The 19,177-nt window shown below is 42.7% G+C and overlaps 1 protein-coding gene across 4 annotated transcripts; it reads left to right on the top strand.

The window, feature by feature from the left end:
* The first annotated feature begins 399 nt into the window (after nt 1–399).
* On the top strand, nt 400–15,319 carry LOC110986640 (kelch-like protein 28). 4 transcript variants are annotated; one of them, XM_087132680.1, is made up of 10 exons: nt 400–586; nt 1,076–2,976; nt 3,519–3,815; nt 5,672–5,836; nt 7,947–8,094; nt 8,347–8,640; nt 9,350–9,592; nt 10,090–10,288; nt 10,948–11,241; nt 12,014–15,319. In XM_087132680.1, the coding sequence occupies exons 4-10, from the start codon at nt 5,700–5,702 to the stop codon at nt 12,418–12,420; spliced, it is 1,722 nt and encodes a 573-aa protein (XP_086988806.1). In that variant the 5' UTR covers nt 400–586; nt 1,076–2,976; nt 3,519–3,815; nt 5,672–5,699; the 3' UTR covers nt 12,421–15,319. The 4 variants fall into 4 exon arrangements, with proteins under 4 accessions (XP_086988806.1, XP_086988807.1, XP_086988808.1 ...); XM_087132681.1 differs by lacking the exon at nt 1,076–2,976; XM_022248661.2 differs by lacking the exon at nt 400–586 and having other exon boundaries at nt 605–2,976.
* Nucleotides 15,320–19,177: the final 3,858 nt, after the last annotated feature.

Raw genomic sequence — 19,177 nt, 5'->3', positions numbered from 1 at the left:
CGCTATTTATGCTGCACTTCGTCTCAACAAAAAAGCGATATTTTGAGCCAAAATCCGTGTTTTTAGCAACATGCTTGCAAATTAAGTACTGAACATGACAACTTGAGTTTTCATGGGTCTTTCAGACCGATTTATTTGAAGTTTGAGGCTTTTGAAAAGCTGTCGTTCAATCAGTAGAAGAGCAATAATTTTGTTTTTACCAGCAAGGATTGTTGAAATTACGTGTTTTTCTGCAAAATTTCAAGTAACAGAGGTGAAATAATTTAATTTACAGTGTAAATTCATGAGGAAATGGAGTTTCAAAATACTTCGATTGATTAATTTTAGGCAAGGGATGCTATTATAATATTGATTGAAGACATCAATAACCGATTGAACACTTTAAAAGCGTCTAGGGGTTGAACCAAGGACCGAGGCGGTCGTTGTCGATGCATATCCATTTAATTGTGTACACAATCCGGAGGGCCGTGTCGCTGTTGTTGTACTTGAAGTTGTACATAATCGCCCATGTACATGTACATTGCTAGACGGAACCCTCGCAGTTCCAACGAAGATTGCTATTTTATTCATACAATAAGGAGTGTGGGTAAGTGCTATTTCAGCTTTTTGAGGAGAAACTGAGATCCAGGATAACATAGTTTGTGTGTGATCTTCCGTTTATAGATATTTCTTTCTGCTTGCAGTTTACAAAATAGGTCTCGTATACTCGTACTCGTAGTAGTCTTCTTGACTGTCATTGGAAAGAAACTCTGATAAATGTATACCCTGTGTGTTTAGGCCTTGTTTTGACGTGACAAGGGACAAGTTGATACGGCAACATAAGTGAATGTTTCATGTATCGTTGTTGGCCTATGTAAAGTGGCGCATGCAGCTATCTGCTTGTGATTGTTTACACCTGTTTTCATTTAATTAAGGGCAGCAGGCCTATACTAGTATTCTACGTACATATGTATGTATTCAGAAACCTGCATGTTTTTTACAAGAAGGCATATAGTTCCAACTTTGACTTTAAGATAGTTGTCAGCTAGAACATAAATTATATTTGGCTGTACTTTTGCTGGTTTGTGTTCCTCAGTGGTCTCCTCTTGTTGCGGGACTTGTCTGGATCCAGTGCGTCTCAATCACTGCTTTTAGGATGTCTGTTGCTTCCCTGATACCTCTGATATTGGAACGGATGTTGTTCTTGTCTGGAATAACCTCGAGTAGCAGCAATGGCAAATATGCTGTGGATGAATATCAGTCGTGTCTCCACTTATGTCCACTTCAAACCTGTGTTTTATTTTGTCCTGATATGCGGCCGCAAGTTTTGCCGTCTTCCCTTTGGCCTCCTCGCATTCTTTCATTGTTCTTTTTGCGCATATTCTGCATAGCCGTTGTAGATATTTTTTGTGACCCTCTAGCGTGGATGTAAGCCCCGGCCCCAGCATTAAAGACATTGTAAAACTTTGATTGTGACGATGATACTGAATGAAGTAAAAGTAAGCGCGTCAAAAGCGAAGTTATTTTTTTGAACCACGAAGAAGCGGCGGGAAAAACTTTTGTGTAGTGTCGATTCCATGTTTGTGTAGGGTATCGATTCTTTAGTCTGACAACAACAATGATTAAAAAATGAAAGCAGGAACCTTTTTGTATTTAGTGTTTATTGTTATTTAAATTGTAAGTCACAGCCTGTAGTTTTTAAAGCATGAAACCTGTCCAGTCACACTTTTTGTGCGTGAACCCGAGTTGGCGATACCGCGTGTGCACCGCGGAAACGTGTGGATCGGTTAATTGTAATGATCAAGCAACTATCGATGCCACTGTGAATCTGTTCGGAATTCCTGCCCTTGAATCTCCATTAAAAAAAATGTAGCACTGATCAACCTTCTTGCAACTATAAATGTGATGTCTGATCTACATAATGTATTGGTGATTTTTCTCGAGAAAACTCCTAATCAAGGACAATCCACCGTTATATTAGTACATTATTCTCATTCCTCTAACGTTATGCGATGACACAATCACCGCTTTGCGCATGCGCAAAGTACGCACGTAATTCTGAACTAAGTGCTGCACGGATAGCGCGCATTGGACATACGGCACTGCATGTGACGTATCGCGTAATGCAAACTACGCGTATACGCGTAGCGCGCGCATCATCAGGCGCATGTCGCTAAATATGACACGTTCAAAATGCACGCCATGAAAATACACGTAAACATTAATTACTCCTGTGTAAAAATGTCTGTGATGTTAACAACCCGCGTTATGCGGACACCCCACAATTTGCATTACACATGACGCCGTGACGTTCCACTTTTTTGTCCACTGCAGTCCCTCTTACGATATTAAATAAAGTCCCCGCTTAATTAGTCCCGGGTTGGTTCCCCGTGGCGGCGGGATTACAATTGACAGGTGCATTATCGCGATCAGTGCCGGGGACTGCGCACGGCGCAGTCACCCCAATCAGTCGTCACGGTAGGCTACTCGACCGTGGCAAACTGACTGAAAGAATGCCATGTCACCGATGACGATCGACTGCCGCCTGCAAATCCAGTTATGCTTTTATCTCCATCATTGCTTGCAAGATCTGAGCGTGGCAGCTAGGCGTGAATTACATCAGCACCCCCCCCCCTTTACTGTGGCACAAAGTAAACTGGTTTAAAAATGTAGAGTGAACGTGGTTGAAATCGACTTTGCATTTCATTTTGTGCTGCAAATAGGCTGCTAGCTCAAATGAAAAGCAGGTTTGTAAAGATGTTAAATTTAATTACGGGTTTTGCCCTTACACCGACGTATACCGACATTGTATATCCTTTTCCTGTAAGCTTTGAATAAATTCACTTGCGTGGGACTCGAACCCACGACTCGGCGCAGCGAGTGCAGGAGTCTACCACTTGACTATATGAGCTTGTCGGGTCCAATTATAAAGCCAGATGTAGCGGGTACCGCGAAACCATTTCAAGATGTATTATTCTTGCATCGATACTTGTTCATGTGAGTTTCAAAGACGTACATGTACAAGAGCACATTTTCGTAGGTCCACAATTTTCCCTAATTTGGGCTGTATAGGCATACCGCAAGAAACAGCGTTCGCACGGTCCAGCGGACTTCGTACAATGCATGCCTTGCCGGCGGGTCTGTCAACCGTTGAGTCGATCGGCCCAGGGTCCGGTCGCACCCGGCCGTCTGCCCGGCGCCCGCGCCCAGGGTCGCGCTCTCACCTTCACCTCTGAGGCTCCACACGTCAGAATTATTCAATCGACATTAGTCGGGCTCCCTGATGTCACTACGTGTTTTGGTACATGGGAACGTCTAGGCTGTGTCAAATTCTTTTCAGAGAATTCACATAGGCGAACATGCTTAAATTGAATCTCGTTGTTATCGCGTAGGCCTTGGTACTACTTCAAGGGTAACTATTGTGTTGCTGTATTCTTTATTCCCCCGTGGTTGTTGTAATTAGGTTGAATACCTTTTCTTGAACTATCTCAACTAACTTCATGAAGTTGCTGCCTTGATTTTCACTAACATTTTCGCAGTTGAAACCCCCTCAAGCAGTACACCAGACCATGGAGGTAGAATTTTTTGACCAGACCATGGTATAGGATGAAGACTGCCGTCCAAGAATCGTGTAGACCGAGATGATACAGGCATAGCGGCCTACTACTACCGACTACTACTCGTAGGCCTACATATTTTGTTGTTTGTTGGCCGTAATCTTCATCTTGGGACCAACTTTTCTCGCTCTTGACTTGAGACTGGCCGAGGCAGTTGCGTAACGTCTACTCAGCCCACTACCACAACGTACTGAGCGATACATTGACAAAAGACAAGTGGTGGGTATTGTTTGGGAAATTTCTCCTTTGTACATGTTTTAATTCTCTTCCTAGCCCTATAAGCCAATTTCCTGTTCCATACCATGTTGATTTTAGTGCTCCCTGTGCCAGTAAGTGAGCGAAGCTACAGGGGAACAAATTGTATACAATAACAATTGCGAGCATCCATTCACCAAAGTTACGCAACATTGTCATGAATCGGTTTTCCTCTATTAATGGTTAAGTCTTCTAAGCATGTGCACATGCACAGAAGACATGTGCGATAGCATGTATGTGTGATAGCGGTTGGCGTAAAGTCACTATTTCTGATTATTATTATTGTGGACTTTTATAACATACCACTTCCTAGTTCTTTATCCTGGTTGGCTGAAATACGGTCACGTGTGGTACACTCTAGATCAGTTCATGAATCTGGCGTCAGTGTGACTTGACACAAGCCTAGACATTGCATGCGTGTCAATTCCAGAGACCAGTGTCCTGTCAGGTACTAGTCTTGAAAATTTTTGACTGCTTATTGCGCCCTCTGGAGGTTGTCCTGAATCGAAACAGTTTAAAGCCTGGAAGATTTCTTTTCCTCGTTGACTGTAGCAACTCCAAATTAGACTGCATCTATGAAAACTAAAATGAACCTTCAATATTTTTGCAATTTTTGAAGTGCTAATGAAAGTTGAATAAAACAGTTCAAACCCTGGTATTTTGTTCTCGTTTTTAGGTGTGTTGTAAAACACATATGAACTGGCCAAATTTGGTCACGAGTGTAGGCCTACTGTATGCCCCCTCAGGCCTGTGAGTGACCAGAAGAGAGAGTCCTTCGGCCTCAGGAAATAGGACCTTCTTCTCACTCACAGTCCCTCGGGGACATACATGCAGATGTGCTCTAGGACTTCGTTGTCAGTCCATTAACACATGGGGCAAATTTACCCTTTGTGCTATCCAATAATGTACAAAAGCTCCTGGATGTCCGACAGCAGGATAAGTTCAGGGAATACCCTACCACCTGTAAAAAGTTGTAAAAAAAGTCCACAATACAAAACAACTCCCAACGTGGCAAAACTAATTTTGGGGGAGATTCACCCAGCCAGTCATGAAAAAATGAATGAAAAACGGAATCTTTTGATGAGCGCAGTACGTGATATTGCGACATGTTCAGTACGCCTAGTGTTGTTACTACAATCATCACAGTAAACACTATGTCAATTTATTGCTTATTGACTGTGCATTTGTCATGGTTTCTCTTCCAAATATTCTTCCAAAAATGGAAGCCCAAGTTTCTGTCTTAATGCAGGGTAGGAGAGTCTGATGAAGTGAAAGAATTTGGCATCAGGCCATTACCGTTTTTGAATGTCATAAACACCAACAAGTCTAAAAAAAAAGGAGACATTAGTGTCGAAAGGTGGGAAAGAATTCCATATACGGATGCTGCTTGCCGTTACCCCCAGAACTTTGGGGTTTGCTCCCTTAGAGCACGACAGACAATGAATTACACAGTGTTGGGGGTAGCTTGACACCCTGTAGGCAAACCCTATGAAACTGGTCTGAAGAATTTTGTTTTCTGAGTGAATACCTCAATATTGTCACGGCTAAATTTGACGTTTCAAGACATTTTATTGCTTTCAGATGGCTTATTCATTACAGCAGAAAAAATTAGTGGCGTCTGCAAATGGAATTCTTTCCAAAAGGTTGGCTTTTAAATTAATATGATTGTCCCACACGGAATTCTTGTTCTCTTATAGAAGTGGGGCTCTAGAGTATATTGCTGCCTGAGTTTATGCGTGAATGTGCTTATGGAAGAAGTACTATGTCGCAGTGATTTCTTGTAGTCATGGTAATCTCTCTCCTGTCACTCTTAAAATTAGGTTCTAAGCTGCATTAGGGGAGTTGACAATGGGGGAGCCAGTGATATGGCACAGGGATGGCTGTCACCACAGCACAGTGTTAGAGATGTTAGAGCGATTCCGCAAGGAGGGCCACCTCTGCGATGTCACACTGAAGATAGACAAGCACTGTCTACAGGCGCATAGGTGAGATTCAGTCCCAGCAGGTTAAAAATGGATACATCAATAGACTTGTCGTGTAGACTACAGAGGGCGTAACACAGCCTCAGGCACAAAGAGGACTAATGGCATCGTTAAGAATTGGAAATAGGCTCCCTGTCTCCCACGAAAGCCAAGATTTGCCTGTGAATGAAATACCAACCAGTTCAGTTCATCATCATCTTTCTTTAGAAACCTCTGGAGCGTAGTCCCACATTGACGGTGAAAGTTACAGACAAGAGTCCTTGAGAATTGTTTGGAGGTATTTTATCAATTGAAGAAACTGACTTAACTGTAAAAGGAGAATTTGGGAAATGCATGTACAGTGTATTCTGAACAATTACAATTTCTAACAGATTGGGAAACAAATGAGCATTTTCAGATGACCTTGACCTGTGCTGGCAACTCGTTTAATCATTTAATCACAATTTTTAAAAGGAAATGTCATTCGTATTATTCATGTTATACTTTTAGTTATTTTGAAAGGCATCCTACCACCTTTAGTATGTATTCAGTACAAACCTCTTCATTGCCTTCAAGGAGATATATGGAATTCTCACTTGTAAATATGAAGTTACTGTTATCAATAATGTACAACTGGTGGTTGCTTGGAGAGGTGGAGTGTAAGCAGCCTCTTGAGATGATCCTGAAGCATTCTATTTAAATAGAATATTCCATGGAGGGTTTTGCAGCACTGATAAGTGATAAATTTGATCTGAATAAGGGAATAAATGGGTGAGTGGCGGGTCTTAAACGTTAGTTTCAGACTGGCCAAGCACATATCTATTCCCATTCATAAATACCTTTTCAGTCTGTAGACTATTTTCCAAGTTTAGTTTGCAATCTGGTTTATTGCGTGCTCAGCAAAAAGTTGGTACACTGACTTGATGACTTGGACGTGCATTTATGAAGAAATTCAAGAAAAAACCCTCCCGGTATGTAGTTGCTGTCTCTCCCTTGAATATATGTGAGCTTCAAGTAAAGAGAAAACAAAGATAATTAACAGCACGTTTAATAAAGACCTTTTTATCGTTACACTCTCCTAATCACTTCAATTTAAATAGGATGAAAAGGCACGCCGGGAGATGTGTTGGTACATGTATTCCCGCAATAATTTTTGCTTAATAACCCATAATAATTTTAGCTAAATAACCCATATAAACGGTTCCATTATTTGCCTTGAAAATGCCCTTGACAGAATAAAGATTTCAAATGATAACTTACCCAACTGAATACTTCTGAACCCCCTAGGATGTATGATGATTGCTGATTTGAAAACCTGTTCCGAATTCTGTTAAATTGTATAAACCGAGGCGCTAAGCGTGGCCTTTTTTTGAAGCGCGCCCTCACGAGACGGCCCTGAAATCGCGGCACTGCTGCAACACAGAGAGTCAAAAGAAGTCAATGTATGATGGTTTTCCAATGATTTTGTTGTTGAATTTTACTTTTGTTTTCCGAAACACCCCATCCATTTTATTTTATAGTTGCCCAAAAGGATCTCCTTATATGGACATGGCGCACGCGTGGGGAGCCGCTTGCTCACCGACTCTTGTCCATTCAGAATCGATTAAACTGTGTTGTATCCATGTGCCAAAACACGATTTACAAATATGTACGCAGCTGGCATTTATCACTTTTCGGTGGGCGTTATCAAATTTTAATACGCAATCAAGTTCCACGTTGTTGAAAAGGGAGACTGTCAGGAGGTATTAATGAATGCATGTTAAAGGCATGTCTTTTTGAATGAGAATTGTGTGAAAGCTTGCCAGCACTTTTTCAAATCACCTGTTTTATGAGATGTTTTGAACCCAGCTCTGTAGTGCTGGCACTTCGGAATGTGTGCGACGTGCAACCTGCACATCAGTGTGCATTTGTATATGATGCAAGTGGTCATATATGTACCTATAGTTCTTTGATTGCTTTGTGTATTCATGTAGTTCTTTTGGTTCTGAAAAGCAAGCTCACAAATGTGGTGAATGTCGTGTGGCCAGTTCTCAGCCGATCATGATACAGAATCTGCAGGTGAGGTATTATTCTAATGATTATTTCCCTTTCCGTGTCCTTGGTTTTCCTAAATATCCTGTTTTTCTTGGTACAGGCTTGTCCTTGCCGCTAGCAGCCCCTATTTTCAAGCTATGTTCATGGGCAGCATGCAAGAAAGTCGGCTAGACACCATCATCATGAAAGATGTTGACCCCACAGCCCTGGAAGCCATGGTGTCCTATGCCTACACGGCCTCCATCAAGGTACGCTTTTGGGGATGTATGCAAGAAGGGGACTGTTCTACCACAGGAAAAAGTGTTCAGAATTATCCATTTTGAAGACTTAATTTTTGAGGCCTTTTTGGAAATTGAAGAAAATAATTAAATTGTGAAAAGATAATATCAGACTGCTATAGATGTATAATTTCTTGCATCTTGTGTCTGGGACATAGTCTAATATAAAAGGGATAGTATTTTGTAGTAATCACTTCCATGGGTACAAACTTGTCTGATTAGCTGGAGTCAAACAATGTCGAGAGCATCCTGGCCTGTGCGAGTCTCCTCCAAGTCACCAGTGTATCCAGCGCGTGCTGCCAGTTCCTAGCCTCCCACCTGGGCCCCAGCAATTGCCTGGGTGTGTGGCGTCTGGCCGACCTGTACTCCTTCCACGACCTGGGCCAGCAGGCCCTCAAGTACGCCCGGGACCACTTCCGGCAGGTGTCGGTGGAGGCGGAGTTCTGGTCGTTGACAGGGGCGGAGCTGGAAACATTGATTGCATGCGAGGAACTGGCAGTGGATTGTGAAGAGCAAGTAAGTTCCAGGTCTTTGCTTTATGTGTTAGAGGGCATCAATATCGACATCAGGTGTTTTGTTTTTTTCGATAGCCTAAAGCTAACATTGTAGAATCCAGAATTTTGCATGCAGAAAACAAAAATATATATTAAATTGAGAAACACTGCCTTGGATTCATTTCTCAAAAACTCTAATTGTGTTGCCTAATTTAACAGTTTTTGGCCAATTGTAATGAATTCTCTCGTGCCATGACCATGAATCAACCCTCCTATGGTTTTACAGCACAAATATGCTAAGAGTGACTTCAGCGTAGGAGGGTTAACCACTTCCTGCCGGGTGGCTTTCTCTTGAGCGGGATGTGATGTGACGAGACGTTTCCAAGATTTTCCGTTTTCAAAATTCTTCAAAAATTCATGTGTTCATTTACTGGACATTTACACCCACGCGAACGACTCTCTGGTGGCTACTCTAATCTGTCAGGCAACCTTCATTGACACCCAAGTATTCAGTCCATGCCTAACAATTCTGAATCTCCCATTGTAACAAAGTTTTTCAAATGTCCTTGGGGTCAGGGTTTCAAGTCCGTAGCTTTGTATTGTTTGGATTAGGAAACATAGTTTGGATGGTGCTTGATGTGATGCCAAGCAACTGGGCAAGTACCACTGTGTATCCCGGATAGCCACGTACCTGTGAAGTAGAGATAACTTCAACTCACTCCCTTAACCAGGTTTTTCAAGTCATAGTTGAGTGGGCCAAGTTTGATCCCTCCCAGCGCGCCTCTCAGCTCTGGCCCCTCCTGAAGCATGTTGCAGTACATCTCCTCTCGCCGGAGTATCTGCTGGACCAGATTGAGACCGAGCCAATTCTATTGCAAGAGGGCACCATTATGTCGCACCTCATCCAGCTATTGCAAGTCAACAATAAGGCAGAGAGCTCAGTGCAAATCAGGGGGCACAGGAAGAAGGCGAAGGTAAGAACTCATAAGTACTTCCTTTCTGTCCTTGTCTTGAAAGCTTCAAGGATTCGATAGCGGAGCAGGACTGCTAACTTTACATTGTGCTTGTTGGTTAATTTTGCAAAAGGTTTAAAGAATCTACAGTTGGGTTGCTGCTTAGTGTTGAAATTGGACTAAATTTGATTGGCAAAGATGCCCAGGGAGTATGATAAGTCTCAACTTGTTTGAACATTCATGTTTCCTCTGGAATGCTCCCTTATGGAAGATGATGCATTTCTGATGAGAATGTGATGCATCCCCTATTAGGAACACGCCCTTCCCAAGATAGTATGGGCTCACGTAGACCAGTGTCCAAATTTGGGAACATGCCTTGTTCTTAGAAAGAGCAGCTGGGTGTTCACAATTTGACACAAGCAGTGTTCTTGTTGGAATGATCCATTGTAGTCCGACCCTGCAAATGTTGGCATTGGCACTGCATCTTCAGTCACGTTTCTTGTCAAATATACCGGCAGGTGTTGCTCGCAGTAGGAGGGGAGCAGGAAGGGTGCTCCCTGAATTCTTGCCACATCTTCTCAGACGACAGCGACTGCTGGTCCGCGTCAGTACCTTGTCAGTCGTCGGGCCAGCTTGGGGACATGCCAATCGCAGCAATGAAATTGGGGAGGTCGGCATTTGGAATCGCGTGCGATGGGAATCAGGTCTACGTGGCAGGTGTGTACACCATGCTATCCTGTTTTCTGTGTGGTCTGAAAAGCCTGTGTAAATATTTAAATTATTTGTTGACCCTGTGTCACAGGTCATAAGGACAGTGGCACTCAGGCTATTTTGAGACTCTGAGTCTGTGTCTGAAGTTGTGGCTATGGCTGGAATTAATATGTTTGCCAATGGAAGCCACATGGCTGGTAGCTGCAGCCAGGTCCTGTAGACATGACTGTCAATCCCAGCTGTGGCTGGTTGAAACTGACACAGACTTGCAGTGGCTGATGCTGTATTCAGATTGCATGTGGGACAACCAAAAGTAACTTCAATAGCGACTGACATCCCTGTCAGTGGTTTTCGTCAGAAAATCCTTTTGCCATCAGCATGCCTGTGTAAATGATGACATTTGAGGACACCGTGATTTGCATACTCTCTCGTCATATATAATCCATTGCTATTTGCTCAATTGTTGGATGGTAATCAACCCCCTTAACCTTTGAAATATCTGGCTGCGGACCAGCCTTAAGCAATAAAGTTGTTTCCATCTGAACTGGCCATTATAAATTTATGGTCCCCCCATTACAAAAAGTCTAGCCATGCCCGTGCTATTACCTCTTGTACTTCGAGTAGGGCTTGGAATGAACCAGAGCAATATCTTCAACTCCCTCCAGGTGGGCTCTCCACGTCATCCAGTTCCATCAGCACCGTCGAGCGCTACAGCCCGACCGCCAACGCCTGGCAGGAAGTAGCTACAATGAGGGAGGGGCGTCACGGATGCCAGGCCTGTCTGCTTAACAACGCGGGCTACGTCTTTGGCGGCCACAATGGCAGTAGCTACTCCAAGACCATGGAGCGGTTCTGCCCGGTCAGCGGGGTCTGTGACTATGTCGCTGAGCTGCCGCAAGCCAAGGCATTCATGGGATCGGTAGTACTAGGAGGTTGCATCTATGTCATCGGTGGTACAGGTGTGCTATACAAAGATTATATGGTCTATTTCTGGTGGATGGTATGGACAAGCAATGAGGTTACTAGTGCACGTCTGTGTGCCCTTAGAGACTCTCAGTGACCATAAAAGGGTCCTGTTTCCTCAAGAGGACTCTCTGAATTCCCGAGCCCAAATAGGACTCTCTTCTGGTCACTCACAGGCCCGAGGGTGGCGCAGACATGCACTAGAAACTCAATTCTGCCAGTCCTTGGGTGTTTTAAAACATACCTCTGTCCACAATCGTAACAAAAGACGTTTCTAGGGGTTTCTATGACTACAGAGTGCTCACTTTGATCTGGCAATGTCTCCGGAAATTACACGTGCAATCTTATGACATGCATGCCGTTCAAACTGACACAAATATCATGCATCATATGATCAAGTATCATTTTATATGATACTGAATTTCACATGATAGCATATTAGCTCTCCATGGTATCAGAAGTTGATAAACTAGTTCCCAAGCCGAAGCCAATTGAACTAGTTTGTCAACCTCTTGAAACAAGGCTAATTCCATGCCGTACTTCATGCTAGCAGTATTGCTGAGCACTGCTTAACATTTACATATGTCATTGTCTTTTTTATAGAGGTTCATTATTGACTTCTTGCTTCTATGTCGTCAATTTGAAAAGAACGATACTATGGTATTAAGAAAGATTGATCGTCAGCAGAGGTTTCATGAAAAATGTGGTGTGAACAGTGCGAGTAAAAAAATGTAACATTAACCATTGATTTATTGCTTTTACTCTTAGGAAGCAATGGACAAAACATTTACCACAACAGCGTTCATTGCTATGATCCCGTTGGCAACCGATGGAACACTGTTATGCCATTACAGGAGTGCCGTGCCTATGTGGGTGCCGCTGTGGTGAACGGCTGCATCTATGCCATCGGTGGCTTCAATGGGAAGTGGCTCAAGACCGTCGAGAAGTACGACCCTGCCGCCAATCGCTGGGTCCAGGTGGCACCCATGAAGCACGAGCGCAGCAGCTTCGGGCTGTGTGTGGCGGATGGGCAGATCTACGTTGCTGGCGGGTTTGACGGCAGGCGCAGCCTGAGCACGGCAGTCAAGTATGACCCTGCCACGGACAGCTGGACGTCAGTCACCAGCATGCCTGGCAGCTGGTATGGCATGCGTTTGGCTTTCCTTAATTGGTGAAGACAAGTGGCATTGAATAGGAGGATGAAATGAAACAGGTCAATACCAAGTTATGCTTCTCTCCTAAGGGAGCCCGAAAGTGCAGTTCAGTTGAATATTGGCCAGCAGCGATCATTGTAATTCAACTGATATGTTCAGATTTGGTCAAACTTTATTCTACCAAGGTGTCAGCATCAGATAACATGATTGATTTGGCCCCAAAACCCCGGAAATTTTCCCTAAATCCCAGAGTTTGTCTCTGTCTGAAAAACAGTGCTAAAATGCACCTCTGCCAATGCCTCTACTGTAAAGTCAAGTCTGCCTATTAAGACATCTATGTACCATGGGCTAGAGTTATTTTCAGGGCAATTATTTCTTACAGGACTCGTGTGGCATGCATATTTCCAGCCATCATTCTTTTTAAAAAATGTTATAGCATAGAATACCCAAGTGTGATGTCATTTTGAACCAGGAATTGCAATGCAAGCAAATGGAGTAAAGGGGCATGTTGGTTCACCTGATAGTTCACATAATTGTGACACATAATACACTCATAATTGTGTTGATGGTGCATTCACTTTGGTACTCTATAGTAAAAGAGGCTGAATATTTCGAATGTATTTGGCAAACTATCTGTTTTTTAAAATTACAACTGCCGCAGTTTTTTTATCTTACTACTTTTAAGCATCACACGTATTTTTAAATTTCCTTCACCTTATCTCATGTGAAATGTTAATTTAGTTTTTCTAATAATGCAGGTGATTAATAATATGTAGAAAATGGCTTGTTTTATTGTAAGATTTTCATTTCAATGAAACCTTAAAAATAAGCAAATCAGGATACGAAGCAGTGTTTGTAATTGTTTTTTAATGTGAATTGTATTGACTTAATTGATTTGATGAACATCCAGGTCAAGACAGTGCGTGAACAAAATGATAAAAAGAAAAGAAAGCTTCAAGAGATCTCCAGAAGGGTATGCAGGACGCTAAGCGGATGTAGTTTTGCGCTCCAGAGGACCAGCCTTTTCGGCCTTTTTCATTTGCAAATATTGACTGCCTGACATTTTCCCATGGACAGCAAAAGTTCACCCTTGGGTGTTAACAACGTCAGCCTCTAAACTTCACATTTCGCTTCCTCCGTGTTAACATGGGTGGCATTTTCTATTAATTCTTTTGGCGTTGCACTCGCGACCAGCCAGAGAGTTCTCCAGCCAGTTTGGCAACTCTGCGCTTGTGACTTAGGCCAAAGGACAATATGACGTCAGGTAGCTTCTGATGACAGAATACAGCGTGACGTAATGTATGTACATGTATTTAGAACCCCATCTATATTTTTAAATGCAATGTGCGCTTTTTGTTCAATTTGAAAAGACCCCAGACCAATGGTGAACAGGTTTAGTGGTAGGTCCTTGTCACAGGTGTACAGAGCTGTGTCGATTAGTCTTCGCCGGGATATGCTGAGGTAAAACATCGCCTAGTTGTCTATGTCCTCTGGTGGTTTTTACAAGCCACTTTCAGGTGAACTGAGGTCAGTAAAGAGCGACTAAGGCAAGCATGCAGGGTATCATGGAAAGCCCATATATATGCAGTTTGCCTTGGTGGATTTCCAGTTGGGGAGGGAGACGTTATCTTCCTGCCGACAACTCATTTACTCGCAATGTCAAATTCTTTGATAAATTTTTACATGTCGGGGAGAAGTAATCAAACCCTCAACTACAGACAGTCTTGTCCTTGATTTGGTCCAACTGTTAACAATAGTTGAGCCTCTTGGGGTCATCGAGGATCTGTAGTTGAAATTAACAAATGAAACATTCAGAAAGGACACGGTGCTACCTCCCCCTCTCAAAGCAGGCCACCATTCAATTTAGACCAGACACTTACTACTTTTCTGGTGCCGAAAAGGTACAATGTCCCAACTGGACAAATGTCCAATGACTTTCTTGCCAGCTTGGCGAAGTGCGCTTTACACAAGCTGCTTTGACAACTTTAAAATAAAAGTTGGCAGGGTTTCAAAAACATACGTTTGCCATCATTCCTGCAGCCGGGTTTCTGTTTTTTTTGAGATTTTGTCTTGGAATCAGAGAGGCTATTTTATCCGTTGCTGGTTTCGCTGGAAGCACTCTTGCAGAAGTAATTTCAAGTGGCGGTCGCTCCTAGATTTGCCCTTTGCTCACTCTTGGAAGATTTCAGCCGAGTGGTTCAAAAAATCTTCGTCAGATAAAAGCGAAGACCTGCACAATCACTGGTGCCCGAGATACACCATAGAGGAAGGACACAGAAGGAGTTGCAACTTTGACACTTCAAAGCGTTCAGTGATGGTCGCCGCGGAGTCAGACGAATAATAGAAAACATTCCAAAAATGCCTGATTACTGCCTGCATCTTAGCTGGTGAAGCGGGTCCAATAATATCCTAGCAATACTTGTAGTTTTTGCGTGCAATTAAATACGAATTATTGCTTTGACCAGGAATAGAGAAAAATTCCTGATATGAGACCTACTTCGTAAATAAACTTTTAAAATTTTGATCCACTTTTCCATTATCGTTTCGTGGTTTCGTGGTTGTGAAACAGATGGTGCGTAGCAAGCGTTCGCCACGCTCTGGCTATGGACATACCAGGCATGCCAGAAAGCGGTAATTGGCCAGATGTTACAGCCCGGGCAGTTAAAACTCCTTCTGTGTCCTTCCTCTGTGGATACACAAATTGTGCGCTGCTCCAGGGGATTTTGTCAGCTTGCCGAGCGTCGTCCGTGGTCTTTATCGCCTTCTGAGTAACAGTCTTCTTTTTTCACCCGAACGAAGATTTTTTCTTTGACTCCGGCATTTTGATGAAGGACTGCAAAGAACACATCAAAGTCAATCAAAATGAAAAAGAACAAAGATGAAGCAAGAACAAACAACAAAAAACAAAACAAAAACAAAACAAACCAAAAAACAACCAAATTGAAGCAAAACAAAAGATTTACAACATGTGCACCATCATTATGCCATCAGCCATGAAATGACCAAATAGTTCTGCTTCCGCTCACCTGACCGACCCTTCTACAGAGCGACTCTAACTTGAACATTTTTTCCAGCGAGTTAACAAAAATTAGCAAAAATCCTGTAGTCTGGTCTGTCTTTACGAGGTGGATATAAACAATCTCTTTCTTGTATTTGTTTGCCTACTTACTTTTTTCAGAAGAAACCCCGGTAGTTTTCTTAAGTTTCCTTTGCGCCCGCGACTGTGAGCAATACCGTGGAACGAAGCAACGCTGTACGGTTCCCGCCGCGCCGCATCGCGCTCAGGAGCATAATGGAAATGCAGCGATCAGTCGACTCGTACTACACGACCCGCACGCTGCACTGCAGTTGAAGTCGATAACTTCATAGAACATGACCTTTCTTGTCTGTGTAGGCGGGCCTGTCGCCGGAGGGGGGGGGCAGGGTGAGGGGCGGGAAGCTGACTCCCCCCCATCAGCAAAAAGCATACACAGGAAAAATATATTTTGTTCCTGTGATGTGGCCCTAGCTAGCTGATACTGTGAACCCCCTCCCCATTAATGCCTGAAGCTGGCAACGGTGCTGTGTGCTGCCTGTGTATTTTCCGTGTTCATGAATTTACGTTTAGGATCCACCGCGACCTGCTACAGCTTCACAACCCGCGCCCCATCGATGCATTACGCATTGTCGGTCAGTTTCCGGTCGTGAGTAATGCTGTGCATAGAGAGAATTATCGAGAAAAAAAATAAGCCTTATTTTTCATTCATTATATTTGTTGCAAATTTAAATAGCTTTCGTAACTGAAATAGAAATAGTCTAGCCTAAAGTTCGCATACAAAATTGCATATCCCATTTAATTATCACAGAAAATTACCCTCCCCCATGAAAATAATAATTACAATAAAAGATAATTTCTGACCTACTGACCTTGTTTTTGAAAGGCATGTAATCGGAAGGAGAGTATTAGGGTATTTGCAATTTAATTCGCTCAGAACCATAAACGACACAACCAACTACTTTGAAATCTTCAATAATTGTACGTATCCTCATGGATGACAGTTTCCATATACACTCATGCAGACCACTTCGAGCAAAGCTATGGAAACTGCACGTCCGCGCGTTCATTCTTATACGCCTGCGTCAAATGTCTTGCTTCAAGATTTTCAAAGTCCACGTAGGCCTACATGAGTTCCACACTGCAGTTGCTGACTGGAAAGGTCGCGTTGCAGGATTGAATGGTAAAAGTGCAGAATGAAATGGTGAGAATGACGCGTTAAATTTTGAAATCGGCGAATGATGTCACCAAATGTTATGAATGACGTATTTGACACCATGCAGTACCGATCTGTCGCGCGTTTGCATTTGACGCGGCAGAAGCACGACGTTTGACCCAGGCTTCAGAGTCAAGAACCTCATGGCATGAGAATCAGTGGCATGAGCTCCACAATAAAAATCTTAAAATCATTGAAGATTACAATAGCCTCAACTATGCCAAACGGTGGTACATTATCTGTAGCCTGGAATGAAGTCGTATCCAGGCATCACTACTGTCGTCTTGGAAACCTGAATACGAATGGGCGTAAATCCCGGGTGATGGCGGTATGTAAATATTCCCCCCTTTTTGACCCACTTCGGATTGATGCAACAGTTAATATTCCCCCTTTTTGACCCACTTCGGATTGATGCAACAGTTAATATTCCCCCCTTTTTGACCCACTTCGGATTGATGCAACAGTTAATATTCCCCCTTTTTGACCCACTTCGGATTGATGCAACAGTTAATATTCCCCTTTTTGACCCACTTCGGAATGATGCAACAGTTAATATTCCCCCTTTTTGACCCACTTCGGATTGATGCAACAGTTAATATTCCCCCCTTTTTGACCCACTTCGGAATGATGCAACAGTCCAAATTGGATTTGGGGGAGGGGGGTATGTACCGTCAGCCTCCCGTGATATACGTTCCTGGAAGGATTTCGAGATGAAGACATTTCATTATACCTCTCCGACATGTTTTTCCGTCTCTAACAGACCTGCTTTTTAAAGTTTTTTTCTCATTGAGACCAACGATCTCTGGCCAAGAGATGACATTTTAAAAAAGACAAGGTGTTACGAAAAAAATGAACAACGTGATGACTACAGCAGGGCATGCCATAAAGGCTCAATTTTTCTCTTATCAAGCTCATTAGTCTCGGCATAATTAGAGACAGCGTGTGACATCGTTTGACCAAAAATATTGAAATAAAATGGCCTCCGACATGTTATGAAATGTCTTCTCCCGTGGCACACTTAATCTGAAGTGCTCTATACTCTATTCGATGTACTTCAATTGTCAGATATTCGGTTGACAATTTGAGTTTTATTTCTTCAGGCGTAGGGAGGGAACTGCACAAATATCGCACGTGTCAGGTTGTATGGGCTGATATCCTGGATCTTTATCAAGGGCAGCTTTGCTTGAAGAAAGAAATAGGCTGTTTCCTTTTTATGTAAAGTTGTAGTACGTTTGTCGTTTGATATACAAGGCCAAAACAAAAATCGTAGCCTCGTGATAAAGGTCTACACTCGAGCAACGTGACGTAGAGTTCAATATGTTCCAGCCTTGCCAACCGAGTTCGTTTCAATTATACCAGGCAAGATATGGGACGGAGGGGTACCCCCCTTACCTGTCCAATCCCTGTACACACTCTAGACTATTGTTACCTAACACATCCCCCAGAAGTCTGTAAAGAATTCCTGAGATTCCGATCAAACAATGACCAACACAAAGGCGGGGGGGGGTTCTCCGTCCCATATCTTGCTTCAAATGGTTTCAATCGTGATTCAGAATTTCATTATGACTACGTCTTGGCATTGTGTCAAACGTTTGTTCCATTCATTGACTGGTTATTCAAAGTGTTGCAACTGAGTCGGATGCCCCATTTTCAAGACAACGGTGTTCAGTCATGCATAACAGGAAGGAAACCATCAAGGTATCATTAGAAAGAATACTGCTTCTACTTTTTGGAGATCCTCATACATTATAATCGTATCTCATGGTTTGGGCATATTAACCCCTTTTCTCAGGGTCTTTTTTTCTGGAAAACCCTGTATTAAAATGTTGCATGTTTAGTGACAGGACTAGTGTCCGAAAATAAAGTACATAAGTTTACATGTTACGTACAAACTTACAAACAACGCCCGGTTTATAGTAAAAAAATTCTAAATCTTTCTATTGAAAACAAAAAACAATTTTATCCCCATTCTCCGACATAATATCCGGCATAATATCACTGTTCTGAATGTTGACATTAAAAAATCCTGATCAACATTTGCAATGTATCACGGGACCGGATGACGAACAAGCAAGGCATGCACTGGATGCACAGCCCAGAGAAAGCAGTGTACTGTAGCCTATCTGCATTGCATAAGTTTCTGTTTTATCAAATACCCAAAATCTGTCTCTTTTCGAACATACATTGTTTCATCAAGATCTTAATTAAGTAATTTCCAAAAAATCAAAGTTTAAAGCTCACCTGAATTGTCTTTGGAGAAACAGTTCCACTGAGTACCAGTTTGTGTCTTGAGTCATACTCGTGGATACCAGTGTGCTTTATTGGCCAATCAGGATTTGAAGCTCATTAATCCTGCACAGACTGACAAATCACGTAACTCATTGTACAGCCTAGAGTGACTGGTACTCTTTTATACAGACGTTTAAGGACGACATTTTCTTCTTATCAGTTAAATGATCTTTAAATTTTTAAAAAATTTTTCTGGTTTCTTGATGAACAGGCCCTTGAAAAACAGTCTCAAGAAAAAT

The sequence above is a fragment of the Acanthaster planci genome, linkage group LG02 (genome assembly GCF_054643075.1).
Source record: "Acanthaster planci isolate LZ-2023a linkage group LG02, COTS_SCS, whole genome shotgun sequence".
Classification (NCBI taxonomy): domain Eukaryota; kingdom Metazoa; phylum Echinodermata; class Asteroidea; order Valvatida; family Acanthasteridae; genus Acanthaster; species Acanthaster planci.
The sequence above is the reverse complement of the archived record's forward strand: the minus strand, read 5'-3'. Positions and strand labels throughout refer to the sequence as shown.

Bases quoted from the DNA above. Each gene is read 5' to 3' on its own strand.
- LOC110986640 (XM_087132682.1), top strand. From the start codon at position 5,700: ATGGGGGAGCCAGTGATATGGCACAGGGATGGCTGTCACCACAGCACA. The intron at 5,837-7,946 runs GTGAGATTCAGT...TTCTTGGTACAG, and splicing joins CACTGTCTACAGGCGCATAG to GCTTGTCCTTGCCGCTAGCA. The intron at 8,095-8,346 runs GTACGCTTTTGG...TTGTCTGATTAG, and splicing joins CCTACACGGCCTCCATCAAG to CTGGAGTCAAACAATGTCGA.